Source organism: Poecilia reticulata, chromosome 5 (genome assembly GCF_904066995.2).
Source record: "Poecilia reticulata chromosome 5, P_reticulata-male-v2, whole genome shotgun sequence".
Classification (NCBI taxonomy): domain Eukaryota; kingdom Metazoa; phylum Chordata; class Actinopteri; order Cyprinodontiformes; family Poeciliidae; genus Poecilia; species Poecilia reticulata.
Genome location: NC_088834.1, coordinates 4,175,179 through 4,202,669, shown reverse-complemented (window position 1 = coordinate 4,202,669; position 27,491 = coordinate 4,175,179). Strand labels below are relative to the sequence as shown.

Below are 27,491 nucleotides of genomic sequence, written 5' to 3'. Positions count from 1 at the left end.
GAAAGGAAAGGAAAGGAAAGGAAAGGAAAGGAAAGGAAAGGAAAGGAAAGGAAAGGAAAGGAAAGGAAAGGAAAGGAAAGGAAAGGAAAGGAAAGGAAAGGAAAGGAAAGGAAAGGAAAGGAAAGGAAAGGAAAGGAAAGGAAAAAAACAAGTTGTGGGAGTTTGGTACCAGCTGACAGAACAAGCTGTGCACAGGCATTAGGCCCACACACACACACACACGCACACACACACACACACACACACACACACACACACACACACACACACACACACACACACACACACACACACACACACACACACACACACACACACCCAGCCTGGGTGGCTTCACACAGATGGTGAGACTGGCACTGATCTCTGTTTAAGCGTCTCTCTGTTCCTCTTTGCCTTCGATAACAACAGTTCCCTTTAACAGGCAGCGTCGCTGTTGACAAATAACGCTTTTAATCTGTTTATGTTTGTTGTTGTTTGTCTTCCCGTCGCCCCTCACTCTGCCTCGCTTCCTCCTTCGCTCGGCTGTATCCTCCTTTTAATCGAATCAGAATGAAAGCACAACGGGGGGAAAAAACAACAAAGCAGCAAATAAACGCAGCACTCAGAGACACAAAGAGGAGGCTGAGTGCGGAAAGCCTCCTCCAAGATACAAATGAGAAAACGGGCTAAATGCAATTAAAAGTCAGGAATGTCGACTTCATGCTATAAATCTGAAATAAGGAGAAAGAATGAGCTTATTTTGTATTCCTTCCTCTTCTTTTTGAGTTAAGATTTGTTAAAATACCCTGAAGTTTAATCCTTTAATGTTGAATTTTATTTTGTAAATCTATGGTTTTCTTTCAACTCTGTATTTTAACACAATAATGTCTCCTGTTCAAATCTAAAATCTGACCGTCAATATTGTACCTTCAATTTATTGTAAAATATATTTCAAGATATTAAATCAATGACAAGTTTTATCAAAATGTAATATTTAGCAAGAGTCTTTTATTCTTATTGCTTCCTATATTAAATCATTTTCAGAGTATCACCAAATCTAATTTCCTTCATAATTCAATATCAAGACAAAAAATATTTAAATTAAATCTTTAAAACTTCACTTCTTATCTTTAAAACATTCCTAAAAACAAACTAAACATGCAAAATAAGAATCAGCCACCAAACTAGAAATAAAACCTTTAACTGTCTATAATGTTCAGCCGCTGCACTGCTCCTTTTTGCATGATATACTTTTTAGAAAACTGTGGAAAGACAGAGAGTCCAAACTTCTGGTTTAAGCTTCACACACATTCGGTTAGTTGGTTTGGAAACATGGAGATCAGCGGAGCTGCATCGCATAAAAATCATTTGTACACAGATTGTGTCTGAAAATTAATGCAGTGGGTTGAAAGTCTTTTGGTGAAAACTGATTATTTGTCGGCAAATAACTCTAAAAAGCTTTTTCTTAGAGGGGAATTAGTAAGAGAGAGAGCAGAAAAGAAGAACTTCAATGCGTAAAAGGAAAATGTTAAAAATGTCCCTCATCCTCATCATCATCATCATCATCATCATTCTGCCCTCTGAACCTGGATTATTAAAAACAAATGAACCCTGACAAAGTTCCCAAAGTTTAACTGCAGCTCAGACGTGTTTGCAGCCCCGTCTCACATTACGGAGCCGTAACCGTGGTTTTCCCTTCCCACTGCTGCAGAACCTGCTTGTCTGACCAGCAGGATAATAACCTCGTTAGTAAGAGAAGAGTTTTAGGCTAACAGCTTCAGTAAAGGTACAAGTTTGTTTGCATGTTGCCAAACATTTCCCATTTTAGCTTGTCATTGTTTTATATATTTTAATTATTCAGTTAAAGTTACATGCTTCAAACCTCCTTCTATTGTGTCTTTGCTTTCATTTCGTTCACATCTATCATTACGAGTTGCTTAATGTTCTATTATCTTTTGGTTCAGTTGAGGCATCCAGCCAATCTGGGAACATGCAAACACGAGCTGGATTTTCAGAAAAGATTTAAAATACTCTCGCTCTCCTTTTTGCTCTCAATCGCAGAAGTATTTTTAGAGCACATGTGTCGTGCTGTTAAAAAAAAAAACATCCTTGCTTAGGGTGAAGACATGGCTCAGGAACGCAGCAATGTTGTTGTTGTTGTTCGTTTTTGGGACGCACGCTGTCGGGAAACATGCTGATTTCTCAGCTCCTTCTCTGTGTGTGTGAAGAAACAAACAGAACAATGGCTGAATAAAAGCTGCTAACAGAGATTTTCTTACTCGTTGCACTGTCTGGTCCATTTCACTGCTTGTTCTTGTATAGAAAGTACATGCTGGTTTTTTCAGCTGTTTTCCAAAAGAACAGATATTTTGGAAAATTATTGATATTATCTGAAAGGATTTCACTTTGCTAAGCATTTTATTTGCATTTTTTTTTCCATGCACACACTTCAATCTAAGGAAAATTTGTAGACAGTCATGTTTTTGGTTGGTGGGAGGAACCGAGAACTTTAATCCTGCAAGACACATTTACATTCCTACGAAAAAGAAAACAGGCGATCCAACCTTAAAAAATTTAGCTAATTTGTTACAAGTAATCAAATTAAGTTTATCCAAGTAAATATATGAAGCTTAGTAAGTTGTCATGTTGAGCAAACTTAATTTGATTACATATAATTAACTACATTTTTTGTACATCGCAGCTCCATTCTGTTTTGTGATTTTTGGACATCTTATAAATTATTTGGTCCTCTGAATTAAATTAAATTTCAGACTCACAAAATGACATTTAACACAACGTTTTCCGCCTGCTTTGTTTTTCTCAGAGTTGGTGAATCTAAGTCTGCTAATCTGCAGCATTTCAGAAGCATCTTCGCTGCAAACAATATCTTTTCTGTTTCAAAGAGGTGTTGTTGATACTGTTACATAAAAAAATCCTGAAACTTCTTTGGCGTTTCCTTGTCAAGGATAGAAATGATTAGCTAACATAATCTCTGTTTAGTCTTGTGATCTTAAATCCCAGGACTGAGAGCAGATGTTCATGTGGATAGTGGATTACTGTCCTCAACTGACTGTTTCTCCGCACTTCACTTCAAGTTATTTTAAGTTGATTTTGGAGCAGCTCAGGAGAACGAAACTACAAAAAGTTGCGAGGACATTTTCACTTCTTGTCATGTTGCATGAGATCGCCTGCTGATCCTTTCCCTCCCTCTGCGGTGTTGTCTAGACAGGAGGAGGCTGTAAGCCTGGCAGGCAGGCAGACACTGCATGGTTAATCTAAAGCAATTAGCTCATTTGTCATCCGTTGCCTGCCCTCCGTCTATCTGCCTCCATCTCCTCCTCCTCCTCTGCCTCCTCCTGCAGTCAGCAAAAGGTCGCAGGCAGGCAGAGAAACGAAGCAGGAGCAGAAATAAAGAGGAGAAGCAGATGCAGAGGAGTGGAAAGCAGCAAAGGTGGAAGGACAAGTTGAGGAAATAGAAAATACACGAGCAAAGGAAAGTAAACTAAGAGGTTAAATAGAGAAGAGAGGAGAGGAGAGATTAATAGAAGATAAACAGAAAAAATGATAGAACAGGGAAGAAACTTGCCAAGTCCTTCTCCTTCACTTGGTCCTTGGATGACTCGACAGTCTGGGAAGTCAGAAATAACTCAGACAGCTGTGTGCGTGCGTGTGTGTGTGTGTGTGTGTGTGTGTGTGTGTGTGCGTGTGTGTGCGTTTGTGTGTGTGTGCGTGCATGTAAAAGAGAGAGAGAGTGTGGGTCTATGCAAGTGTGTTTGTGAGTTTGTGAGAACTTTTAGGTCATAGGTCCACACGATTTGCTTACCAATTTCCATGAGAAAAGCTGCAGGGGGTAGACGGACGAGCAACAAACACACACAGGCGCACGCACACACACACACACACACACACACCATTGACTTTTAAGTCAGGGTCTCAACACAGCCAACAAGTGTGGGAATTTTTGTCGACAAAACTCTCAGTGGACATTTCAATAGTGGGAAAATGAAGAGGAAGGACTGTGTGTGTGTGTGTGTGTGTGTGTGTGTGTGTGTGTGTGTGTGTGTGTGTGTGTGTGTGTGTGTGTGTGTGTGTGTGCGCGCGTGTGTGTGTGTGTGTGTGTGTGTGTGTGTGTGTGTGTGTGTGTGTGTGTGTGTGTGTGTGTGTGTGTGTGTGCGTGTGTGTGTGCGTGAACATGTTTGTGTCTAAAACCTTTTTTTTCAGGGGGTTGTCATTCTTTCCCATCTTTCCACTTTTTAATCTTTCACCATTCTGATAAAGGAAACACCCATTTCCAACATGTCTGGTTTTGATACAACTTCATTTTTTCCTGAGACGTCTTCTAAACGTCACCATGGCTGGGAAGAAACTGACTCACAATCAGTACTGATGCAAAACATCAGCTGTCTTCTGATAACAAATTAAGTTTTTTTCACTGTTGTTGCCACTTCATCAAAACAAAAAATGAGACGATGTTCTCCCAGCTCCAGTAATTAACCAGGAAAACGTTAGTAACAGTAACAGGTTAGTAATACTGTGAAAATAAATCCCTATTAATCTAAATAACATCATAACTTACAGTATCAAAAAGAGGCATAAAATATCTGCACTGTAAACCAAACATTATTTATAACTGCATTTATAAAATGAAAGTACGCAACTGATTTTATTCTTTTTACTTCAACAAGCTTAAATGTTGAACCATCTCTAATGTATTTTTCTAAAGTTAAACACTGCAAAAACACAAAATCTTACCATGTATTTTTGTTTTGTTTACTACAAATATCTAAGCTAAACAAAAATGTATCTTAAAATAAGACACATTTAATTTACAAGTAACTTTTTAACAAGATATACTAGCTTGTTCAAGTCAGTAATTCTTAAATATTAAGGAAAAGTACTAGTTCCACTGGCAGATTATTTTACTTATAACATGGGGAAATGACTTGTTAAAAGTGGAATAATATGCCAGTGGGACTAGTAAGTTTCTATCAATATTACTTACAACAAGCTCCTATATCTCCTAATTTAGTTTTGTCTTATTTCAAGAGTACGAAGAAATTTGCACCAGAAACTAGACCAAAAATATTTAGTAAAATTTTGTGGTTTTGCAGTGTTGAAAATATTATAGTGTGTCCGAGTTAAAAAATATATACATATTTTGGACCAATCAGAGAAGACGGACTCAGACAGAAGTGACAGAATAAAGAGGAGGAGACCAGGAAAGTGACCGAGCGGCAGAAAGTGGAGCAAAGCGGCAGGCGGAGAGGACAGGCGGCAGCATTAGTCTAATTTTAGCGTGCTAATCCAGGGAACTCCCATGTTAAACTGTGAGGCCCATCTGGACCTGGAGCCGGGCTGACTGTAGCAGAGAGTAGGTCACCGGCTCCGAGTGGGCTGCACATCCTGAGCGTAGTGCTGACTTCTCAGGGACATTTGACCTCTTCACCTTTGGCCCACAGAGTCCTTTCAGATGTTTAGCTAATCACACAACGTGATGGCAAAGGCCAACAGGCACTCATGCTGGATGTTTGATGAAACTTTTCAGCCTCTTTCTTCCAATGTTCACACCATTCCTGTTCAGTTTAATTTAACTGTTTGTTTGAGGATGTGTGGATCAAACTCTGGGATGGTCCCAATGCATATGTGGATGAAACCGGAGACCGCTCCAAAAGCAGGAAGTGGACTACAGCGCAGGGCATTCTGGGTAAATACCACCTAGCCTAATGCTAGCAGCAGATCTGACTCATGGTCTTTTACTAAAGACAAAAGACAAATTTGATGCTACTCCATTTATGTTTATATTTTAGGAAGAAGGAAGTTGCGCTCGTGTCTGTTTCAGAGGTTTTTGTGTTGTTTTCTTCAGTAAATCTTGGGGCAGCGCCCCCACAGGTGAGGAGGGGGACAGGTTTTTCAAAGGTTTTGGTTTGTTTGACATAGTGTGAAAACAAACTACAGCTGCTGAAAATGTAACTAATGTTGCAACTGCTGTCTGAAATCAAACCTACTCCACCAGCCTACGTAATGTGAAAACACCCTATAAAGTAGCAGACATACAAAACAGGGCTGCACAGTGGCGCAGCTGGTAGAGCTGTTGCCTTGCAGCAAGAAGGTTCTGGGTTCAATTCCCGGCCTCTGTCTTTCTGCATGGAGTTTGCATGTTCTCCCTGTGCATGCGTGGGTTTTCTCCAGGTACTCCGGTTTCCTCCCACAGTCCAAAAACATGACTGTCAGGTTAATTGGCCTCTCCAAATCGCCCCTAGGTGTGAGTGTGTGTGTGTGTGTGTGTGCATGGTTGTGTGTCCTGTGTGTCTCTGTATTGCCCTGCGACAGACTGGCGGCCTGTCCAGGTGACCCCACCTCTTGCCCGGAACGTTAGCTGGAGATGGGCACCAGCAACCCTCCTGACCCCACTGAGGGACAAGGGTGTAAAGAAAATGGATGGATGGATGGATGAATGGATGGATATACAAAACAGGGTTTAACAAACACACAATGTATGAATACAATCTTTCTTCATGAGCTCATGATGGTGGGAAAAAGGCAATAATTAAAAAACAACCTTTAAAAACTGTCTTTAGCTGCAGTAAATACCTCAGCAGATGAAAAAAAGGATCAGACATGCACCTCTTGGTTCAACAGCTGGTGAATCTGAGAAGTCATAACTCCGTAGATTTTTCATGTGCAACTCTTATCGCCGTCTCACATCATGAGACAGGAATTTTGTTCCACTCCTTTTTGTAACCTCGCCTCCCTCTTGGCTGTACAGACATTAATAACACCTACAAAACTCAGTCCAAAGCAAATATTTCACCTTAGACCGTCAGCTATTTCCACCCAGATGTTTAATAAAAAGCTGATAAGACAAAATGCCAGACAGGTTGCAGGTCTGGTCGACCCGCTTTTAACCCACATCTACTGACACACTTTGATGCTTCATTGTCATCATTCCTCCAACATGTCCAAAACTTCTTGATGTTGCGTATAGATGTAGATTTATGCTGCATCAACATTTTAAGTCAAGTCTCACAGCCTGTTTATTCTTAGCTGGTCCTGAGGGAAAGTGAACAACTTCCAGACACACTTTCAGTCTCATGTCCTGCTTCCTGTGCAAGAGAGGAAGGCAATAACATTTCTAAAAACGACGTGGGGGTAAAGTTTCCGTGTTCACCAGCAAACATGCATCATGGTTTGCATCTGATGAGGTTTTCACACATGCAACCGGTTCACATTTTCTGCTGTAGCTGTGCTAAAGCTGCAGCTAACGATTGTTTCAGGAAACTATTATTCCATCGATTATTCTGACAATTATTCAAGTAATCCGAGGGAAAACAAAGTGGCACAATGTGTATATTTTTCATACTTTTTAAGCTTATTTTAAGCAATATTTGAAATACATATAAAATGCAACAACGTAACAATGCTTTAGGGGACATTTAATCATTTAGGGCTGATCTGTTGAAGGACGTTTTTTCCATCTTACGTGCAAAATGTTTATATTTTTGCGTAGTTTTGGCTTACTTAATGCTCTAAGTGTGTTATCTTAGCATATCGCATGCTTTAGTCTGCATGTTCAAGTTAAAAATTTATTAATTTCAATAATTGATTAATCATGATTAATCCGATTGACTGTTTGAGCCCAAACTTTAGCATCTCCAGGAAAATGGACCCCAGGTTCACACAAAACAATAAATCTCTCAATAAAACAAATAATATTTTAAATGTGTGTGTAAGGAGAGGCTGAGGAAGACTGAGACCATTTTCAATTACACCAGCTGACACACACACACACGCACACACACACACACACACACACAATGAGGCCAACACACAGTGCTAGTTGGCCCGTCGAGCAGTCTGTCTGAAACGTATGAAAATCAAACCTCATTATGAGCCGCTTGTCTGGCTCTGTGTGTGTGTGTGTGCGTGTGTGTGTGTGTGTGTGGGGGGGGGAGTGGGGGGGGTGTGCATGTGTGTGTGTGTGTGTGTGTGTGCGTGTGCGTGTGTGTACATGAGAGTGGGGGGTGTGAGACGACAAGAGCAGTCTACTTCTTCTGGCTAAAATTAACACACACACACACGCACACACACAGTCTATTTAAATGTAAAAGAGAGAGAAGTTGCAGGCAGGTCATGTGTATAAGAGCTGTGTGTATTTGTGTGTGTCTGTAATGGCTCTGATCCACTGTGACACTCGACATAATAATCATTAACAGTGTGCTGAGGGTGTGTGTGCGCGCATACGCACACAATCACATCATGTCATGTCACCGTTTGCAGCCTCACAGAAAACAGCCTTAAGTGAAAAATTAAATAAATATACTGTTGAGTTCTTAGAGTTTGGTCCTTTCTAAATTTATTACGCTAATTGTGACCTATAAAGATAATTAATTCTAGTTTCTGATGCAGTTATTTGTGTTAAAATTTTATTCGAAAAAACAAAAGATGGCTTCCTATTAAACACATGTAAACAAGACTGAAACGTAAACAACAAAAGCAGATAGTCTAATTAAACAACTAATATCAGCTCGTTATATTGCTATTACTCTACAGAGAGGAAATAAATAGATACTACATAGTATTCAATACTTGCAAGTAATTATCAATGTGTTATATAATTCCAGCTTTACTTTTCTGTACTTATTGTGAAACATTTGCGATGTTTTCTAAACATAAGAGTTCTAAGAAGAGGGTGATATGTTTGTTCAAGGTTGTACTATTACGATCTCACAGCATTGAGTTCTTACTAGGATACAGCAACAATGATTTTCAGTTTCTGAGAAATGCAACGCATCTTAAGCCTCTCTTAGCATCTTGAAACCTGTAATAAAAATCTGTAGATATACACACTGAAGACTGTGAAAGATGTACTTTAGGGTTACACAAGTAACCCATTTCTAAAACTGAAGCAGAGAGAAGTTTCCACTCCCTGCTGAAGGAGCTCTGTGAGATTTTTGCCCAAATTGTTCAAGGATAAATGCGTCATTTTCCAACAGTGCATGTGCCTGGTGTGTGTTTATCTCTTAGGGAAGGAAAACGCTGTTCTGAAGCACAATTAGTGTGAGATCAAGCTTACAAAAGAAGGGGGATGTGAGGGAGTGTTTGTGTCAGCGCATAAGCCAGACATGTGTTCGCTCTCCAAACAGTGTTTAGCTGCCACACTAAAACCAGCTCAGCCGGTCTTTAGCCACACACACACACACACACACACACCTGGCGAGACACAACAATGTCTGTCTGACTCAGTGCGTGTGTTTATGTTTCTGAGAAAAAATCAATTCCACAGTAACGGACAACGATAATGAACTGAAAGCTCATCCATTTGTAGTCTGGGTTTTGTTAATGTGTACAGAGAACGGCTCCAAACTGAATGGTGACAGACTTACTGTACGCAAACATCAATAGTTTGAGTTTAAAGTGTCAGTAGATTCAACAAGCTGTTTTCACTCAGCCTGCATAAACATAACCACTCTGTAAGCTTTAATGCTTAGCTCTGCAGCACAAATTGTGACTCAAATGATTGCAAAATGTAGACATGATCCAAATGATGACCTGAAACGATCATAAAACCTGCATCTCTGCAACTGTGAGACATTTTTAGTGACGTGCACAATAGTAGCAAAACCAAAACAAGAACACTTAAATTTCAAATCATAACCAGGGGGAAATAAAGAGTTTTTATGGTAACAGTTAGTATATAAAAGGTAAATGATCTAGATTTGACTCACCAAGTAAACCAGACCATCAAAAACACAAAAAAACTCCTGGGAAAAAAATCCTAGCATCCTTTCTTCTAACACAGACTTGAGGCAAATAAAACATTAAATATTCATCAGCAAGTGTAAACAAGTTTGGGTGGCTTTCTGTTCTGCTGTCTGAACACAACAGCAGGGTGGAAAGAAATCAGCAATGATTTCACATATACAACTGTTGCTATTTCTCATTCCATCTGAAGTCCATAATTTTACAAAGAAAAGATTATTTACAGGTGAAAATCGTTGGAGACTGCCACCAGGCTGTTCAGAAGTGGAAATTTCAGCAAATGCAGACTTTGCAGTGTTGACAAAAAAGACTTTTTGCACACATGCGCTGCATGTGTTAAGGTCTGTGACAACTGGATCAGCAATGAATAAGTATGAAAGGATGATGGAGAAAAGCTCTACTCTTTAAAAATAACATGACAGCATGATTTAGGACTGCAAAGTTTCATCTGACTGAACCACAGGTTGCTGGGATAGACGAGGCAATGTGAGGACGTTTGACCATAAGTACAATGTTTGGAGAAAATCTGAAACAGCACATCAGCAGAAAGACCTCGTCACGCGGCTGGAGGAATGGCACTTTGGGTTAAATTTGTTTTGCAGCCACAGGACCTGGGACCCTTGCAGATTCTTGAGTCTGCTGTGAACTTCTCTGTACAGAGCTAAATGAGCGGCTATCGGTCCAACAACCCATTTGGCCCAGACTGTTTCAGCCATGGTCCCAAACACAGCAGCAAATTTAAAACTAGAAAATTCCTGATGGAATTTTAAAAATGGTGGCCAAACTGTGCGCGTCGGTCGGACCCAAGTCATGGATTCGAATACTGGAAATGAGCTAAAATGTTATGGTTAGCGTAAATGCTGTCAGTAGCATATGGATTATTGATTACCATTGAATGTCTAAACTCAGTATGCGCATAGTAGTGAATAAATTTAGCTAAAATGCTAAGGCTAACTTAGCATTTTACTAACATTTAGTATGCTAAATGTAGCCATTATATCCAAAAATTGCTAAAATGTTTCTTTTAGCTTAAGGCCAACATTAGCATAAGGGTTGTCACTGGCATACAGAGCAACTAGCAGGTAAACACTACCAGTAGAATGAGGGTTATCACTCCATTCAGTATGCAAATATTGTGGATAAGCTAAAATTAGCTAGAATGTGGGACAAACAGCTGAAAAAACATTCAGAGTTAATGGTCCAGTTGTCAGCCTGATTCATAAAATGTTGCAGTTGGAAGATAAAGAATCCAGAAAGACTTGAAGTGCTAAGAAACAACTGCATTTTGGCTTGTTGCCTTCATCATATTTCTGATCAGGATGACGTTAACAAGCCAAAACAAGTTGGTCTAGTTTACTGGAGTCTTTACCGTACCTGATCGCTGACTCTCTGTGCACCTTAGGAGTCGGTGAAGTTGTGCCAGAAACATTTTGGATTTGTTGCTGTGCAGAAAATTTTCTTTCCCTTTAGAGGGAAAGAAAATTTCCCTCTAAAGTCCAACAGGACATAACGACCTTAAGTTATTGTTGCTGGTCGTTCAAAATGCAATTCACCACAATTCGCTGCTTAGGCAACGTAGAATTGTGGTAAACAGAGCAAAAGCACCTTGATTTCTTTATTAAGCTTCAGAATATAAATGCTTAAATCTTTGAGGATTACATTGATTTAAATCCTCCAGGAACACCTCCACTGGATTTTCTTTCTGTGGACTGACAGCATGAGAACCTTCTTTTATCATTTAGAAGCTGTTATGCAAGCAGGATCACCTGCTTAGTGGAAAACACTGAAACATTAAAAACACCTGGCATTGAAAAGGTCCTTTCTCTGGCAAAGACTAGGCTCAAATAAGCCCTGATCCTTACTACATCCTCCACATGATTCAACTCGCCTTTGCTTTGTGTGTGTGAGAGAGAGGCAAAGATAAACTCCAGTTCAGACAAAACAAATATGTGCAGAAACCCAAACATGGCTGTAACAAAGCCACTGGAAAGACATGTTGCAAGGAAAAGGCAGGACTGAAATAACCAAGGAAAGTCCTGAACAGGAAGAATATTTTCTGATGCATTTGAAGTGGATTACATGTCAAAAATGGTGCAGGAACCTGTTTGAATATTTAAAATATAGAACATGTAGTAAGCACATTCCTGGATATTTTATCATTGCATATATTTATGTAAAGGATTGGAGCTTTCCTCTCCGAGTTTGCCAAGTTGATTCTGCAACAGCATCATACTATGGTCTTTACATAGGAGTGATAAGGTCTAAATAGAGAGATGGGATGGAAACAAGGTGGGGAAAAGTCCTTCAGCTGCAAAATCAATACAAAAAAGGCATTAGAAAGATTTTGGACAAAATGAGAGCAGAACCATGGATCTGTTTTAGTCAAGATGCTTTAGGTCTTAGTTTTCAGGATGTTGGAAGATTAAAAACAGTCTCATGGAGAGGTGTAAAAAAAAACTGACACCAAAGCTGGATCAGACACCTGCATCCAGACACAGAGGCTGTTTTCTCCCTGTTTGCACTTGGATGAAAGTTCAGGGCCAATGGAGGCTAAACTAGTTACTTTAAGTCAAATTAATGAAGCAGATAAAAAGCAAAGCTTCCCTCAACTCTGTAAACGATAACATTTGAAGCATTTCTGAGCAGTAATAACATAAAATACAAAAACATCTATAGATTAGCATCTTGTAGAAATGTTGTTAAATCAAATTTACTGTTTTAGAAAGTTCAAAATGATTTAATATGGAGGTTTACATATCAAAGAGTATTTAAAATGTTTTCTGTCTCCAGACCCTGGACAGCAGGGTTTGAGGTAAATATCTGTGTTGTTTACTTTGTCACAACAGCAGTTTACCAGATATCTGGCAAAACTTCAAAATAATCATTCTAAGCATTGAATGTATTAGAACATAAAAGTCATCCAAACAATAAATCAATATGTCATTGCTGCAGCTAGCTAACATTACGCTTTGTACCTGCAGCAGCCGTATTGGTTTTTTAGGTTGGGTATAATTGGAAACCTTCCACTTTCAAAGTTAAAACGATGACTTAAGAGGGTGAGTGAGGTAATTTTTCCAACTTTGAACTTCAGGAATCCTCCCTCCCACAAACAAATGCAATAAACTATTACTCCTGCACCAAAAAGCGCTGAAAAAGTCCTGAGTTTATGTCTGAATAGTGACTGTGCTGCCATTTCTCTAAAACAAATGTTGTAAAGTTTTATTTTGTTTACCAAGAAGAAAACAATAAACATTTATTACCAGTTGTATTTAAATACAAATGAATTATCCACGTACAAACATCAGACGTGTTCCTTAAACAGCCAGTAAAAAAAGCCAAACTTGACGTCTTCTAACAAAAAAAGGCCGTGGAGTTGGAGGGCGTCATTAGATGTGGCTCACTTAACAAGGAAACTGAGAAAAGCTTGTTTTGGTTAAAGTCACATAAACTGTTCTGGACTAGTTAAGAAAATCCTATAAAACTATTTCCTTCTGGCGGTCGTATTAGTCAATGGTGGTTAGTTTCGCTAAACAATTACTTACAAATGAATAACTGCTGTTTTAAAATACAGACATCCATTAATTAGAAGCTGTTTTTTATTATTTGGTTACATGGACACTTCCAGATTGTTTTCAATAATTCAGTCAATATCTGGATAAGAATAGTTTGTATAGAATCTTTACATTTTTAATGGCAGCAGGCGGTGCAGTTGCTCTAAGAACCACAAGAGGGCAGGTTTTTTTTTTTTGTTTGTTTTTTAAAGAAACAACTCGTGGGGTCATACTTGGGAAGATATTCTGGAAGCAAAACGCAGTCTGTGTCTTTGTGCTTTCCGTCTAGACACACTGTAATCTACTCTGTGTGTGTCTGCCTTTGTGTTTGTGACACTTTGAGGAGGAGGAGGAGGTTGGGGGTGCGGGGGGTTGTTGTTCCTGACGTGGAGCTTGGTTTGTATCAGGTATTATAACAACATCGGGTTGCATATTGTGTCTGAGGGAGTGAATATTTGAATATGCAACGATAATTAGTAGTAATTTAAACAAAAAGGGAGGAGTCAGAGCATCATTTGTGCGTGTTTGGCCGGAGATGCAAAGATGTGGTCCCAGCTGTTTCCTGTGAGCCAGAGGGCAGAGTGAGGCAGACAAAGTCCTTTGTGTGTGTTGGTGTGTGTGTGTGTGTGTGTGTGTGTGTGTGTGTAGGGGTCAAGCCCATGGTCATGAGCGTCTGTGACGTGAGTGTGTGGGGGGTAGTCAGAGTGTGTGTGCGTGTTTCCCAGACTGAAGTGTCCATTGTCTAGACTCGGTCTCACAGTCAGAACCAGCTGACTGCTCAAGGCTTTGGCTCAAATATCCCAGAGCGGACCGGAACGGAGTCTCAGAGATGTTCAAGCAGATGATCCATCAAAACAAAAGTAAAAATTAAGAGCATTCAAACGTTACTGCGACATGTTCACATTTACCATAGAGAGAAAACTGATCAAATGACCCAAATGTGATCAAATGAGCAACAACTCGCTATTATTTAGTTAAATCAAAGCTTTACTTTGACACAGTTTAATTTAGTCATTTATTTGATAAAAACCTAATTCTGTTTATAATTTGTTTAATCTGATATATTTGCTGTTTGTGTCTAAAACTGCCAGCAGCTTCTATCTAAACATGAATCTGTAACAGACATATTTCAGGAGTCTGTGCTACTGACACAATGAAAGCTGCATCTTACCCTCCTCCCATCCTTTTACTGACCTGACCTCTGACCTTTGCCCTCCCAGACACCCAGACTGTCTCACTTCACCCCCGTTCTGCAGATGCACAGCAACATTGGTTTCATATGCAAAAAAGCAGACCCATCATCACAATAACCATTTGCATATGTGCATCTGAATTTCTAATGAAAATTATTTTCTCCATGTTTTAACTTAAATAAATCAGTTCAGGTTGTCTTTATCTTATTTGTGAATGTCAGAACTGTAGCAATAGATTCACTATGTTAAATCACATTTCACACAGTGCATCCACGCAAGCAGTCTTGCACATCCTAACTGAACTGCAATGTGCTTTTTTTCCCCCGGTTTTGAAAACCTTAAGGTCATTTTTTTACATCCTTAGATTAAAGACGTGCTCTGAGGAAACTCGGCAGACAAATAACGCCTCTTCAGACTAACCAACAAAAGCTGCAGACGCTGTAATTTCTTCTTCAAACATAATCAGACGTTAGCATGAGCATTTTGTGCACCAGACAATCTTATGGCAAGTTTGTCAGCGCCAGATTAATTAGCGGAGGACGTTGTAATTTTACCAACACAAACAGACGCATTTAGAAAAGCAGACAGTTGCTTCCCGTTTTTTTCCCCCTCTTCTCAGACTAATTAATGTGAAACAAGAGACAATCTTTTCCACGTTGCCACATGACAGTCTGACAGACATTGCCCTTATTTATAGAGCAAGCCTCTTGCTCCTCAGACAGCCTCTGTGTGGATTTATTTACTCTGCGACGCAGACATATAGGGCTCGCTCTGATTTCAGACTAATTAATGGGACACCGCGGGTCCGGCGGAGTGAAAGGGCCTCAGCCGAGTGCTGTCTCGTATGCAGATCAGATATGAGGGGGCGAAAACGCTCATGCACCCCCTCCCATCTGAAAATAGTGCCAATGAACTTGACCCCTGCACGCACATGCTGCATGCATCTACATATATGCATGATAAGGACGTCCTGATGACTTTTTGGGGGCTCTGTGTGTTTTTTAGCGTCTAGACTGAGAAACAATGAACAGTCGATAGGCTGAGCCAACAGAAAACAAAACCAGGTAACAGAAAGGAAGGAAAGAAATTACAGATTAAAGACAGTTTAGATTAATCCAGCAATGACTCAGTTTTGTGTTGGACCCCTCAAAAGTTGCAGAGTTTGCGATTAATTAATCACAGCCAAACGCATTTTAAATTCAAAAATACTATTTCCAAAATTATTAACTAAATAGACATATGAGCTAAACCAAAAAGTATTTATTGTTTATTTATTATTTAGGTTCTTCAACTATCAGAACGGCTCAAAGTGCTATTATACCAATTGTGTTTCTTTTTAAGTGATGCTAACATTAGCACTGGGAACGTTCCTGTTGCTGCAACATTTTAGCGCTGAGCTAATTGGATAGCATTGATGACAAGCTAACTCCCCTTAGCACAACTTGAACACAACAATAATGTTTTCCAGCGTCCAATCAGATAATTTTTCAAGCAAAAAGAGACGAGGCTTAGTCGACCATCACTGTTGTTTGTAGACGTCGCTTGTGCGTCAGATTTAAAGGCGTACCAGAAACAAAGTTTAAAAGTTCCGAGTCTAGTTTTTTTTTAATAAAAAGATTGCGTAATAAAAAATTACCACTTGTAAATCTATGTAATTAATTAATCAAAATGAACACACCTTAATTAAAAGCACAACTAAACAGTTTTATCCATGTTTGGTTATCTAATTTGAAAGCATTGATCAATAGTCTATTTTATTGAGAAAAACATTGACCCAGCTAATGAACTGGTCTGTCAGCACTTGCCAGTGTGGATCTGATGAGATAAAGAGGTGGATAGGAAAGGAAAGAATTTAGGAAGCCAGGAAACGAGAAATCCAGAACAGGAAAAGAAGCAGGATGAGAGTCATCAGGACTCAGTTTTCCGCAATGGGAAAAAAACTGCTGCTGATATGCCTTCAAGCAAGGCACTGAACACGGCTACCCAGCGGCTTTAGAGAATGAGAATATTCCAGAGTCAAGTTTTATCCACAGCTGGAGATCAAAAACAATTAGAAGCTTGGCTGACTTTCTGCAGACACATTACCTCTTCAGAGACAAATTACAGCCTTCTTATCGTCCTCAAGGATTAAATTAATCTCTGGGATGATGCCAGCTGTCATTCACAGCACAAGAAAAAAAACAAAAACAAAAGGGAGAATTCGATCTACGCAGGTTTCAGGAAACAAAACTAAATTATTGTCTATTCTTTCCTGCAAACATGCGGAAATGCAAGCATCAAACTTCTGATACTGACTTCTGCACTTACAGGAGAAACTAACACATGTGCCTGCTTGCTCTCACACAGCGCATGAGACAGCCAGACAGTAAAGTTTGCATAATACGTCCAGGAGAGCCGCCAGAGCAGACTCGATGATTTAATTTCCATGATTCACTGAGTTCCAGCAAAAAAGACAGAAGAGCAGAAAGAGAAATCAATGGGAAGTAAAGTCAGAAAAGCGGAAAAAGGAGCGCCCAGAATTTGTTGGTCATATGACAAATATTAGCGTTAAAACATTTAAATCATAATTTTGAACAGGATTTATCTAAACCCAAAGGTCAGACCATTATACTTATAAGGAGACAAGATATGTCATCACAAAAACTGATAAAGTCATCCTCTTACTTACGGGTAAATACTTCCTACTGTTCTGCTTTTCTTTAGGCACTTTGCTTAAGTAAAATGACAACATTGTGATTATATCAGTGACAGCAGCGAAAAGTTCCCCTCTGTGTGACAATCAAAGTTGCAGTGCTGGAATTACAAGACGGTTGCATCAAGACTCAGTTTTGCAATACAAATGGAGCGCCAGCATAGGAATGAATAAGCATCATCTCTGTCACATGGGAGCTGCAGCTCAGACAGGATGTGGAGGGGGACTCATGACAAGCAGAATCACACAGCAACAATGACAAATAAAGACGGTCAAATGCCACAGCAGCTCCTTTTGGAGAAGTGAAAGCTGTCCATTTTTAAAGTGTCTCCTGGCAAACTAAGCGCTACAGTCATTCTGTGATGTCCTGAGAGACAAAACAAAGATAAAAAGCTTTACAAAGTGAAAGACATGAAACTTTTAGGATGTCAATCTGAAATAATAAAGGATGTATTCAAAACTGATTGACTAAACTCCAACAACAACTTAGGATTTATATTATCGCCTGCTTGCTACTGCTGCTTACTTTGTTCCTGCGACACGAGAAAGAACTTTTATTACAATTACCTTGAGACGTTATACGCATCTTCTCATGCTATCTGTCACAGATGATTATTAAAAATAATGAAGGGTGAGATATCCAATTTCTACTACACAGATACAGGCTTTACTTCAGTAATAATATCTTTAAGTAGGAGGTTTTATTGAGTTAGTTTTGTTTGATCAGGGGTCAGGAGGTCAACGGATCCAAACAGAAATTAGGAACACAGGGGAAATAAGGTGTAATATTGAATCTGTTGAAGTAGAGATGAGTGATATGACTTTAAATTTTATCAAATCAAAAGGTCAGTTGTGGTATGTTCGCCTTGGTCTCCCGGTCATTTTATTCTGTTTAGCTTTAATTTTTCTTATTGAATTTTTTTACTTAAAGGAAGCATACACTACGTTTGAAACATCACATCAGTCTGAAATTCCATAAACTAACATCCATTCATGTATTTACATGCTTATATAAAACCAGAATTCACATTTAGTCACAGTTACACTGCAAAAACACAAATTACAATTACCAAGTATTTTTGAGCACATATCCTAGCACACTTGAATTAAGTCGAAAGTAACTTTCACGTAGAAGCTTATTTGCATATTTGTGGTTATTTATTCCTTAATATTGATAATAACATTGTTGTTCCCATGTTATAAGTTAATCTGCCAGTGGAACTCATACTATTTTTATCAATATTAAGGAATTATCTACCTAAAACAAGCTCCTATATCTTGCTAACAAGTTACTTTTAAGTTAATTCTGTCTTATTCCAAGTGTTACAAGATATTTGAACTAGAAATTACTAGAATAGTTGGCAAAATGTTGTGTTTTTTTAGTGTAAAGGCTGCACGCATGCAAGGTTTTATATGTTACATGTTCATGTTACATATAAATTAGCTATAGGCTGAAGTTTGGAGAGGAAGTCTGAAAATGTTTTCGTAACGTGATATAAGCTGAGGTGAAGGAGTTGAACATAAATCTTTATTCATTGCAGCCTTCCTGTCATCAACACGCCAGTAACCCGCCGCTCCACTCTGCGACGTTATGACTCCTTTCCTCAAATTCGATAACCAAAATAAATCCCTCTACCCTGCAGCTGAACCCACACTCACTCAAACACATGATATGGATAACATTTGCGTTGGCTGTGCAGGCGGACCGCGGATGTGTTGGTTTTAGGACATGCAGAAACAAATGCACCGGGAGACGACGGAGCTACTTGTAGGAAATGATTCTTCAGAGCTGATAACATCGATGACTTCACTGCACAGACACATGGCCAGCCTGTGAGTAATGCTGAGGTCATGTGCTTTGACTCGCCATGTCTGCCGCTTGGAACAGATGTCTTACAACCTAAGAGATCCAAATGAAGGAGGAAAGTTAGACAGCTAATGATAGTGTGCAGTGAGTCCGGGGCTCTGCAGCTCTGGCTCTGGAAGTTTAGGGAGTTTAAATGCTTTTAAATCCAGGTGTTGGATATACAGGAGTCGGAATGCTCTGAATCTATAGTTTCACCTAACAATTGCTTTTCAGATTTTTCTTCCCTGTGATCTTTGTCAACAGTACTCCAGATTTTCTGAGGTTTTCCAACATTTCCTCTCCAGCACCTGGCCATTTACTCCTGAACTCAACAGTTGAACCGATTGACTCATAACATTTTCACAAAGTGAGTAAGACCTGAACGATGCCAGCTCTCACCGTCATCTGGAATCATAAAACTGGCTGGTTTGCTTTTAGATTCCAGGATAATATCGTTTTCATTTGGCCACCTGTGTTTCCTCCTTGTCGCTCATCTGCACACATTCACTTCAGCTGGTGTTTCTATCGGAGTGAGGAGGGGTAAACGTGATAAGCGCTTTGGGAATGCTGCAGTCATTCCTGAGGAACACACACGTTATCCATCAGAACGGAGAACTTTATTCACCTGTTGAACTTGTACAGTACAAGTTGACGGGTAAATACAGCAACAGGTTTCACCACATTTTCCCGAGATGATAATGATTTTAATTTTTATGGGCTTAGTGTTATGTCTGGAGTTCTCTGGGCGGATAGACCATCCGTCTATCCGCTCAGGATTTTTTAAGATAAATCGATTCAATTGGTTTAAACACCAAATGGGATGTATAGTCCTTGAGCGAGTTCCAGGTTTTTTCCAGGATCGCTATTTCAAAATAAACCTGATCAGACTGAACTGGTAAATCATTTTTGGCTTAAGCCCGGTGCACAAAACAAGATAATTATGCTGATATTAGACCTGATCTTTCCTTTCCGATAATCTTAAGGATGCTCTCATTACATTGATGACTCTAAAGATAATCTTATTAAAGATAACATCGTTGTTGTGTGTGGTGTGTGAAGAGTGATAGCGTCAGAAACACATCGGGACTGCAACGACCTCAAATCAACTTCTGCAGGTTAGTTTCTCTGGGATGTTCGCTGAGCAACAATACTCACCTCACTGCTGCCAACTCAGCAACGTTCTTGCTGTATTGAACAACATTTCAGACAAAAGAAATCAGCATGGGCCAAAATTAGAATCGGCAGGTTAGGCTTGTTAAAGACTCGTAATCCACGATGAGTTAGAAATCTACAATCGGTGCGTCTCTACAGTGGCGCAACTACACATTATTCAGGTGGATGCGAAAACATAGATCGGCGGCCCCCCCCCCCCCGAGGGAAGGAACATCAGGGTGAAGGAGCAACGCTCACTCGCTCGCTCGTCCCATCCCCCCCCCAGGCGAGGATACGTGAAGGGTAGAACTTGATACATTTACCTCGCTATGTGTGCGAGGTGAAGGAGCGTAAGGCGCGCTGAACTGTATGGGAGAACATCATCGGCGCGCCGCCCCCTCCAGATGGGATTTTGGCGCCCCCTCTAGTGCTGCCTCCCTATGCGTTGCATACCCTGCATACCCACTTTTTGTGCCACTGGGTCTCTATTAGATTGCTTTGGCATGTTGGAGTTTTCCTCAACAACAAACAAGAATACAGACCATTGAATGCGACGTGCAGCCAATCAGAAACCGAGCCGACGGAAACATAGAGAGAAATCCAAAATATAGAAGACAAAACCGCCATGACAGACTAAAATGTGGATGTGTTTATTCTCTACTAAATATAGTCCACAAACTACCTCCATGGCTTCTTCCTTGTCGGCCATTTTTGTTTACTCTGAATTCATCCTCTAAATGTTCCTGAGTAAATCTGTCAATGTGTGGTGTGTTTTCATTTGCCCATATCAACTCCAAATGAACTACGCAGTCTGCAAAGCACAATGTCCCCAAATATGTACCTTCCTATGTACGAGCATCCCTTGTAGAGAGGATTGGTCAGATGACAATGTGAACGCAGCACTCGCCTTGGTTATATCAGGTTCTTAAAAGCATTGCTGGATGTGGGACCGGTGGGACCAGCGATAGACATTAGCAGAGTGGTTAAAAGCAGCTGAGATTAGTGCGCTTGTCCCTCATAAATAGACACTAAACTTCTCATTTATCATGTATATTTCTGAGTAACTTTCTTAAGATGGAAGGATTGAGTCTTTAAGACATTTTAAATACTTGAAACAACACATCGGATCACATGTTTGTTCTCAGATGGGAGCTTTCTTCCAGATCTGTTTTAAAGATCTTCTCGGGTCAGACCTTTAGGAAGCCCCTCCTGTTTCTATCCTGTCCCTGCTTTGATCGCCACATCTCATGTGTAAAATGTGGATTAGCCTGTGTTTTACTTGCTCTGCTGTGTCTTTCATCTCTCCTGTCACACTCCAGTTCATGCTGCCCAGTACATCTGCAGCGGCTTAAAAATAATCTTGTTTTTATAATAAAGGCCAGTGCATCATTAGTTTCAGTCTGTCAACTCCTACACGATTTTCAGCTCAGCAGAATGTCTCTTTCGGCTTCTCAGTCTCTCTCTTTTTTACCCGGTTCGTTCTTTCCAAAGTTACGACACATTTCTCCCTCACGCTTCTCCAGCCTGCTCTGCTCTCCTTCTTTGGTTTATCTGTTTCCCTCCTTCTGTCCTCCAGACTAAACATCACGTCTGTTTTCAGACAGAGGAATTGCGTGTTTGTGTCTATCTGCATTCTTATCTCGTCTTACTGTTACAAGTCCAGGCAGCAATCTGATACAAGATTGAAATAGATACACTCTGATGCAGCTTTAGTCAAAAGTCTTTGTGTTTGTGAAGTATACATCCTTTTCATTTTGCACATAGAAAATCTTACGTGACTCACAGTTAGACAGCTTGGATGAGCATGAAACAAAATGTGTGCTTCTTAAAATTCTTTCAAATGAGATCCAAACAGCAGGAGGGGGGGGAGATTATGAGGTTCACAAAACCGAAAATATAATCTGCAGCTTCAAGCTCGGGTGGGCAGGAATCTGCACAACAGTTTACAAAATGCAGTAGCAGGAAGCATGAGCATTTACTTCCAAATGCTACGCAGAGACGCGTAATTGTTCATGTATTCGTATCAAACTGTCACTCTATCAATGTCACAGTCCGCTGCCTACAACCAGATGATCCAAAGTCTCGTTCAGGAGTAGATGTGCATGGAGGCCTGTCAACACAACCAATTTTGCCGGACGATAAATCGCCCAAGAAATTATTGCAATAAGCAATAATATTGTCATTTTGAGACCTTTTTCAACTAATATAATGTTGAAAATAATAAATTAATCCATCCAATTCATACTAAAAAAATCAAAACCTGGAGTTCTAGAGAATGTTTAACACTGGAACTGGAAAATATTTTAAATATCCAAAATAAAAAAACAAAACAATGCTAACTAAAATGGATAATGAAGTCTCTGAAATCAAAAACTGATAATTATTGAAAATATTAATTATTCATCTTGGGCAGGGAAAACAGGCAGAAGTGGCAGGCAGTGCAAACTAAATACTTAATACTGGATGTCAAATGTTTGTAGCGCTTTTCAACAATATTAAAGTGGAGCATCACATTTTGTATTTAAAATATTCAAGAGACAATGCAGATTTGGAAGCTACTTTAAGCGGTTAGTAGTTGGCCAATTGCAGAGCAGTATTAATTTTCCTTGGCACTGATTGGCTGTAAAACCAAGAGCTTCTGCAGTTATGTTAAGATGGTTAACACTGAGCGCATAAATGCACATATTTGATATTTGAACATTTAAAAGAGGCAGTTGTGTGCATTTTCAGCGATTACCACTGTAACTTCGATTCCAGCTTCCTGCTGCCTCAGTTCGACGTGCTGCTGGGCATTTAATCACAACTTGCTTGCTTGACTCCAAAATCTTCAAAACGCTCAAGGAATGAGTCTCAAACAATCCAGAAATACCACCAATTTAATGTCAACGCAAGATCTTTGGAAGCAAAATTAAAGTTACAGTTTTGACTGATCCTTTCAGATCAGTCAAGTTACTGTTATTTTGAACATATTGCCCAATAAACCAGAGACCCCAATGACAACATGTTGTGTCAGAAGGACTTGCTTCTGCACACATTTCCATCCTGAAATGGGAACGCAGCCTAATCCTTTTGTATTTTAGCCAGTATGCCAAAATTCAGCAAGCACCCACTTGGGACTAATGTCCTGTCAGACAGACTGCATGAGAAATAAATGACGGATGACACCAGCATGAACCCTTCTCACACATGATTGGCTAAACCCATTACTCACAGTGTCTGAAATGTCTTTCCTTCCCACTTTCAAAGTGGAAAGTCTTATAAAAAAAAACCTTAAATATACCTTCAACCAACCCAGAAGCGTCTAAACAGACTGTAGGTTAAATGAACAGCCATTTTAAAAGTAGGTTTGCTAAAACTGACAGCATGCTTCATTGATTTATTTGGCATCGTATGACTGCAAGAAAAACAGGAAAACTTCAAGAAGAGAATAATAAATGACTGCAGTCAGAATAAGTTAACAGATTGTTTCCTATATTATAAAATAAAAAACTGCTTCAGTTCTACTTTCCATTGCAAGAATTTGGACCTGAAACACAAAGTCCATAACTCAGTTGTTCGAACTGTAAGAAGATTAATCTGCAAAAATCCCCATCCTCACTTTTCTGACTTTGTATTATTTCTTTTTTTTCTGTAGCTTTAAAACCTGCATTAAACATTTTGAGGATCATGTTTCTTTGTTTGCCTTGAGGTACATACCATAATATGAATTTAAAATGTAGAAAAGGAGGCTAAGGAAAAGAAAACAAGAGCTCATTTCTGCAGACAAAACTATAAATCAGCAGAGATGTTACTCAGTTCCAGCCCAAACAAGTTATTATATTATTGTTCAGTGAAATATCACTGACTGTACTCTGCTTTCTTGCCCAAAGAGCTGAAACGAGTTTGAGTCAGAACTGTTGGTGACCTCAGCTGGACTCACTAACATAGAAACACACACACACACACACACACACACACACACACACACACACACACACACACACACATCCGTCTTTTCATCTACAACAGACCTCAAAGTATATCACTAGTGAATTCACAACCAGCAGTGGGGAATGGACCCCAGTGGAGGGTCACAGTATCTTACCGCTTCAAACAAAAAGAAACAGACAAAAATCTCACAGATGTAAACACAACATAACACACACACGCACACACACACGCAGGGATTTCCCGGATACGACCACACACACACATAAACAGCGCGCACGCGTGCACGCGCAGGCAGACGGCTAGACAGACGTCTGGCTTCACCGGAATGACGAAGCGACGAGCAAACTTCAAACACCCTCCTCCTCTTCTTCTTCTTCTTCTCCACAGGGGAAAACCCACCTTTTCCTCTGTTTTTATTTTTCTACTTCCAGTGTCCTCAAAGGCGAAATTATGAGAGTTTCGACACGCTTCATCTCATATCCTGACCATTAAGAGAGAAGAAAGGCAGACTGCAATCTTTTCTGTTTCCTTTTAGAATCAGTTTGCCTCTGCAGACGCGACAGAAAGCTTGCGACGTTATAGTTCAAGTTCAAAATCAAACCTTATGAACCATCTGCAGGGGAAATGGTTCATTAGAGGAGCTTTTAATGATTCCTTGCAGTTTTTATGAGCAGCGCTAAAAGTAAAGTTGACAGGAAGTCGTTAAAGGGTAAAATAAACTGAAAATATTACAGGAGCAAAATCAAACGAGAAAGTGAATTTCGCGTATTTCTATAGGAAACGTAACCTGAGAATGAATGGGGTGTTTCAAACAGAGCCAAAAGTCATAAATGCAGCATCACAGTCATCACACACAGTTGAAAACATTGGGAAAAGGAGTCAGCAGATTTATAAAAAAAAGTATAATAAATGTTACTTACTGATTTCCATGTTCTGGATGGAGGTGTAGGGCTTACAGTTACAAGTACAGGAGACATTGGGGGCGGTGGCGTTTAAAACACCCATCAAGTTCAACATCTAACGCCTCCCAAAAGCAGACATAAATGCTCCAAGAGATGAAGAAATTAAAAGCAGGGGGTGGAGAAGGCTGGAAGAAGGAGAGGAGACCCAAAATAAGACTAAATTACCCCCCTGAATTTTCTCCTCTTGTCTCTGCGCTCTCTCCAGACTCCTCTCCTCTCCTTCCTCTCCGGTCCGTCCGTCCTCCCTTCGTCTCGGTTCTCTCCTCCGCCCCTCTCTGCTTTCTCCTCCTCTTCCTCCGAAATCTAACTATCTATCGATTTGAATGTGTCAGTCTTTCGGCGGGCAGTGGAAGTGTCTGCTCCGCCGCTAAACGTTGTTCAAATCTACTTGAGTTAGTTTCATTGTCCGCTGGAAATGAAATCAGCGCATCCGTGAGTTCCGCCGAGCGACCTGCGACTAAACCACCGAGGGACTCATGTCTGGTCCTGGCTGCGTCTCTCTCCTCCTCCCCCTCTCTCCCTCGTCTCTGGGGATTTCTGTCTCTCCCTCCCTCCTCTCCGTCTATTTTTCTCTCTTTCTCTGTCCGTCTGTCTCTCACGTCCAATTTCCACTCTCCTTGTTGGTGCATCATAAATTCCACATTGAGAAACTGACAGTGAAAGACAAGTCAAAGATTTATTTCTTTGTCACCTCCCTTCCCTCCAACCGCCGTAGGGATCGCACATCCTTCCAGATTATTAAATTTCTGTATTATTTTAATTATAAAACCACAAGGAATGACGCAAAGACTTGGTGCATGATAGCATTAAACCAAACTAATGTGCAACAACCGACAGCTGATGCTTTAGCTGTTCAACAGTAATTAAAGTTAATTCCTTAAGTTTGATTAAAAGTTATGTAACACAATCAAATGTGCTAAAACGTTATATTTGAATTCTGTAAGAACTGTTTTGGACACCATAGTCTATTCAGGTGTTGTAAGATGCCATGGAGGGTGAAAAATATGCCAATAAATATTCAGCTTTTTATTAAAAATGATCACACGTCTATTTATCAATATGCACATTATAAATATCAAAATGATTCAGGTAGAAGTAAATGGCAAAAAATTAGACCTTGAAATCCAATAGTCTCTCTTCTGTTTGAGTTCAGCTCAACAACAGCAAGAGCTTCTGGGGATGATTTGGGTTTGAATGCTTCTTTTAGCATCTTGCCATCAGCTCACAGGGTGAACTTGCTTGGATGACCAGTGAATGTCATCCACTTATTTTTCACTTTGCCTTGTTTCAAGTTCTTTTGAGACCTCGTTGATCAATAACCAGACTCCAAAGACCATCTGAACACAGTTTTTACAATCTCACCATCTCACTTCAGCAACTAAATGTCTGAGGTTTAAATTGGGGAACCGTCTGTTAAGTTGCTGACTGCTAAATATGCTCTGATACAAGAGAATGGACCATCCATCCATTTTCTTGTACTCTTGTCCCTTAGTGGGGTCGGGAGGGGTGCTGGTGCCGATCCAACGTTCCGGGCGAGAGGTGGGGTCACCCTGGACAGGTCGCCAGTCTGTCGCAGGGCAACACAGAGACACACAGGACACACAACCATGCACACACACACTCACACCTAGGGACAATTTGGAGAGGCCAATTAACCTGACAGTCATGTTTTTGGACTGTGGGAGGAAACGGGAGTACCTGGAGAAAACCCACCATGCACAGGGAGAACATGCAAACTCCATGCAGAAAGACTGGGGCCGGGAATCGAACCCAGAACCTTCTTGCTGCAAGACAACAGCTCTACCAACTGCGACACTGTGCAGCCCTGAGAATGGACCTCCAACTAAAAAAAAATATCTAAATTTCTACATGTAATCAAATTAAGTTCATCACTTACTTTATTTACATTTGTTTAATATGACAACTTAATATATTTACTTGGATAAACTTAATTTGATTACTTGCAACAAAATGCTTTTTTAAAGTTGGATCACCTGTTTTCTTTTTTCAGTGTGTACAACTGTGTGTAAATTAAACTATTTCTAGTGGAAATAAATGTGCTTATATGTTGTTTTTTTTAAGAAATTCTAGTTTGTACAACAGTTCAAAGTAAATTTTTCCTTTCATAGTATTTTAATATTTTTAAAACTGATATTAAATGTTGCTGGTGGGTGTAATGGTGTGACTGGGGCAGTTCTGACCATGTTACAAAGTTCAAATCATGCCAGCCTGGCTTCTTGACGCTTCATCGCACTCCACAGAGAAACTTTAGGATGTGAGGGATCCAGATGTTTGCATTTTAGATGTCCAGCCTGCAATCTTCTGCAAACACATGGACCAGAACTTCAGAAATGTTTCCAGCAGTTTGTTGAGTTCTTCACCACGATTTTCTGCAGATTTTCTAATTCTTCCTGGTATTTTTGGATC

General features: G+C 39.9%; 1 protein-coding gene across 1 annotated transcript in view; it reads right to left on the bottom strand.

Moving 5' to 3' along the window:
• Positions 1–25,617, bottom strand: part of pmepa1 (prostate transmembrane protein, androgen induced 1) — a 39,120-nt gene extending 13,503 nt beyond the window's left edge. The window contains exon 1 of the mRNA XM_008408892.3: positions 25,023–25,617. Coding sequence (XP_008407114.1) covers positions 25,023–25,119 — 97 coding nt within the window. The 5' untranslated portion in view covers positions 25,120–25,617. The remainder of the gene's footprint in view (positions 1–25,022) is intronic.
• Positions 25,618–27,491: the final 1,874 nt, after the last annotated feature.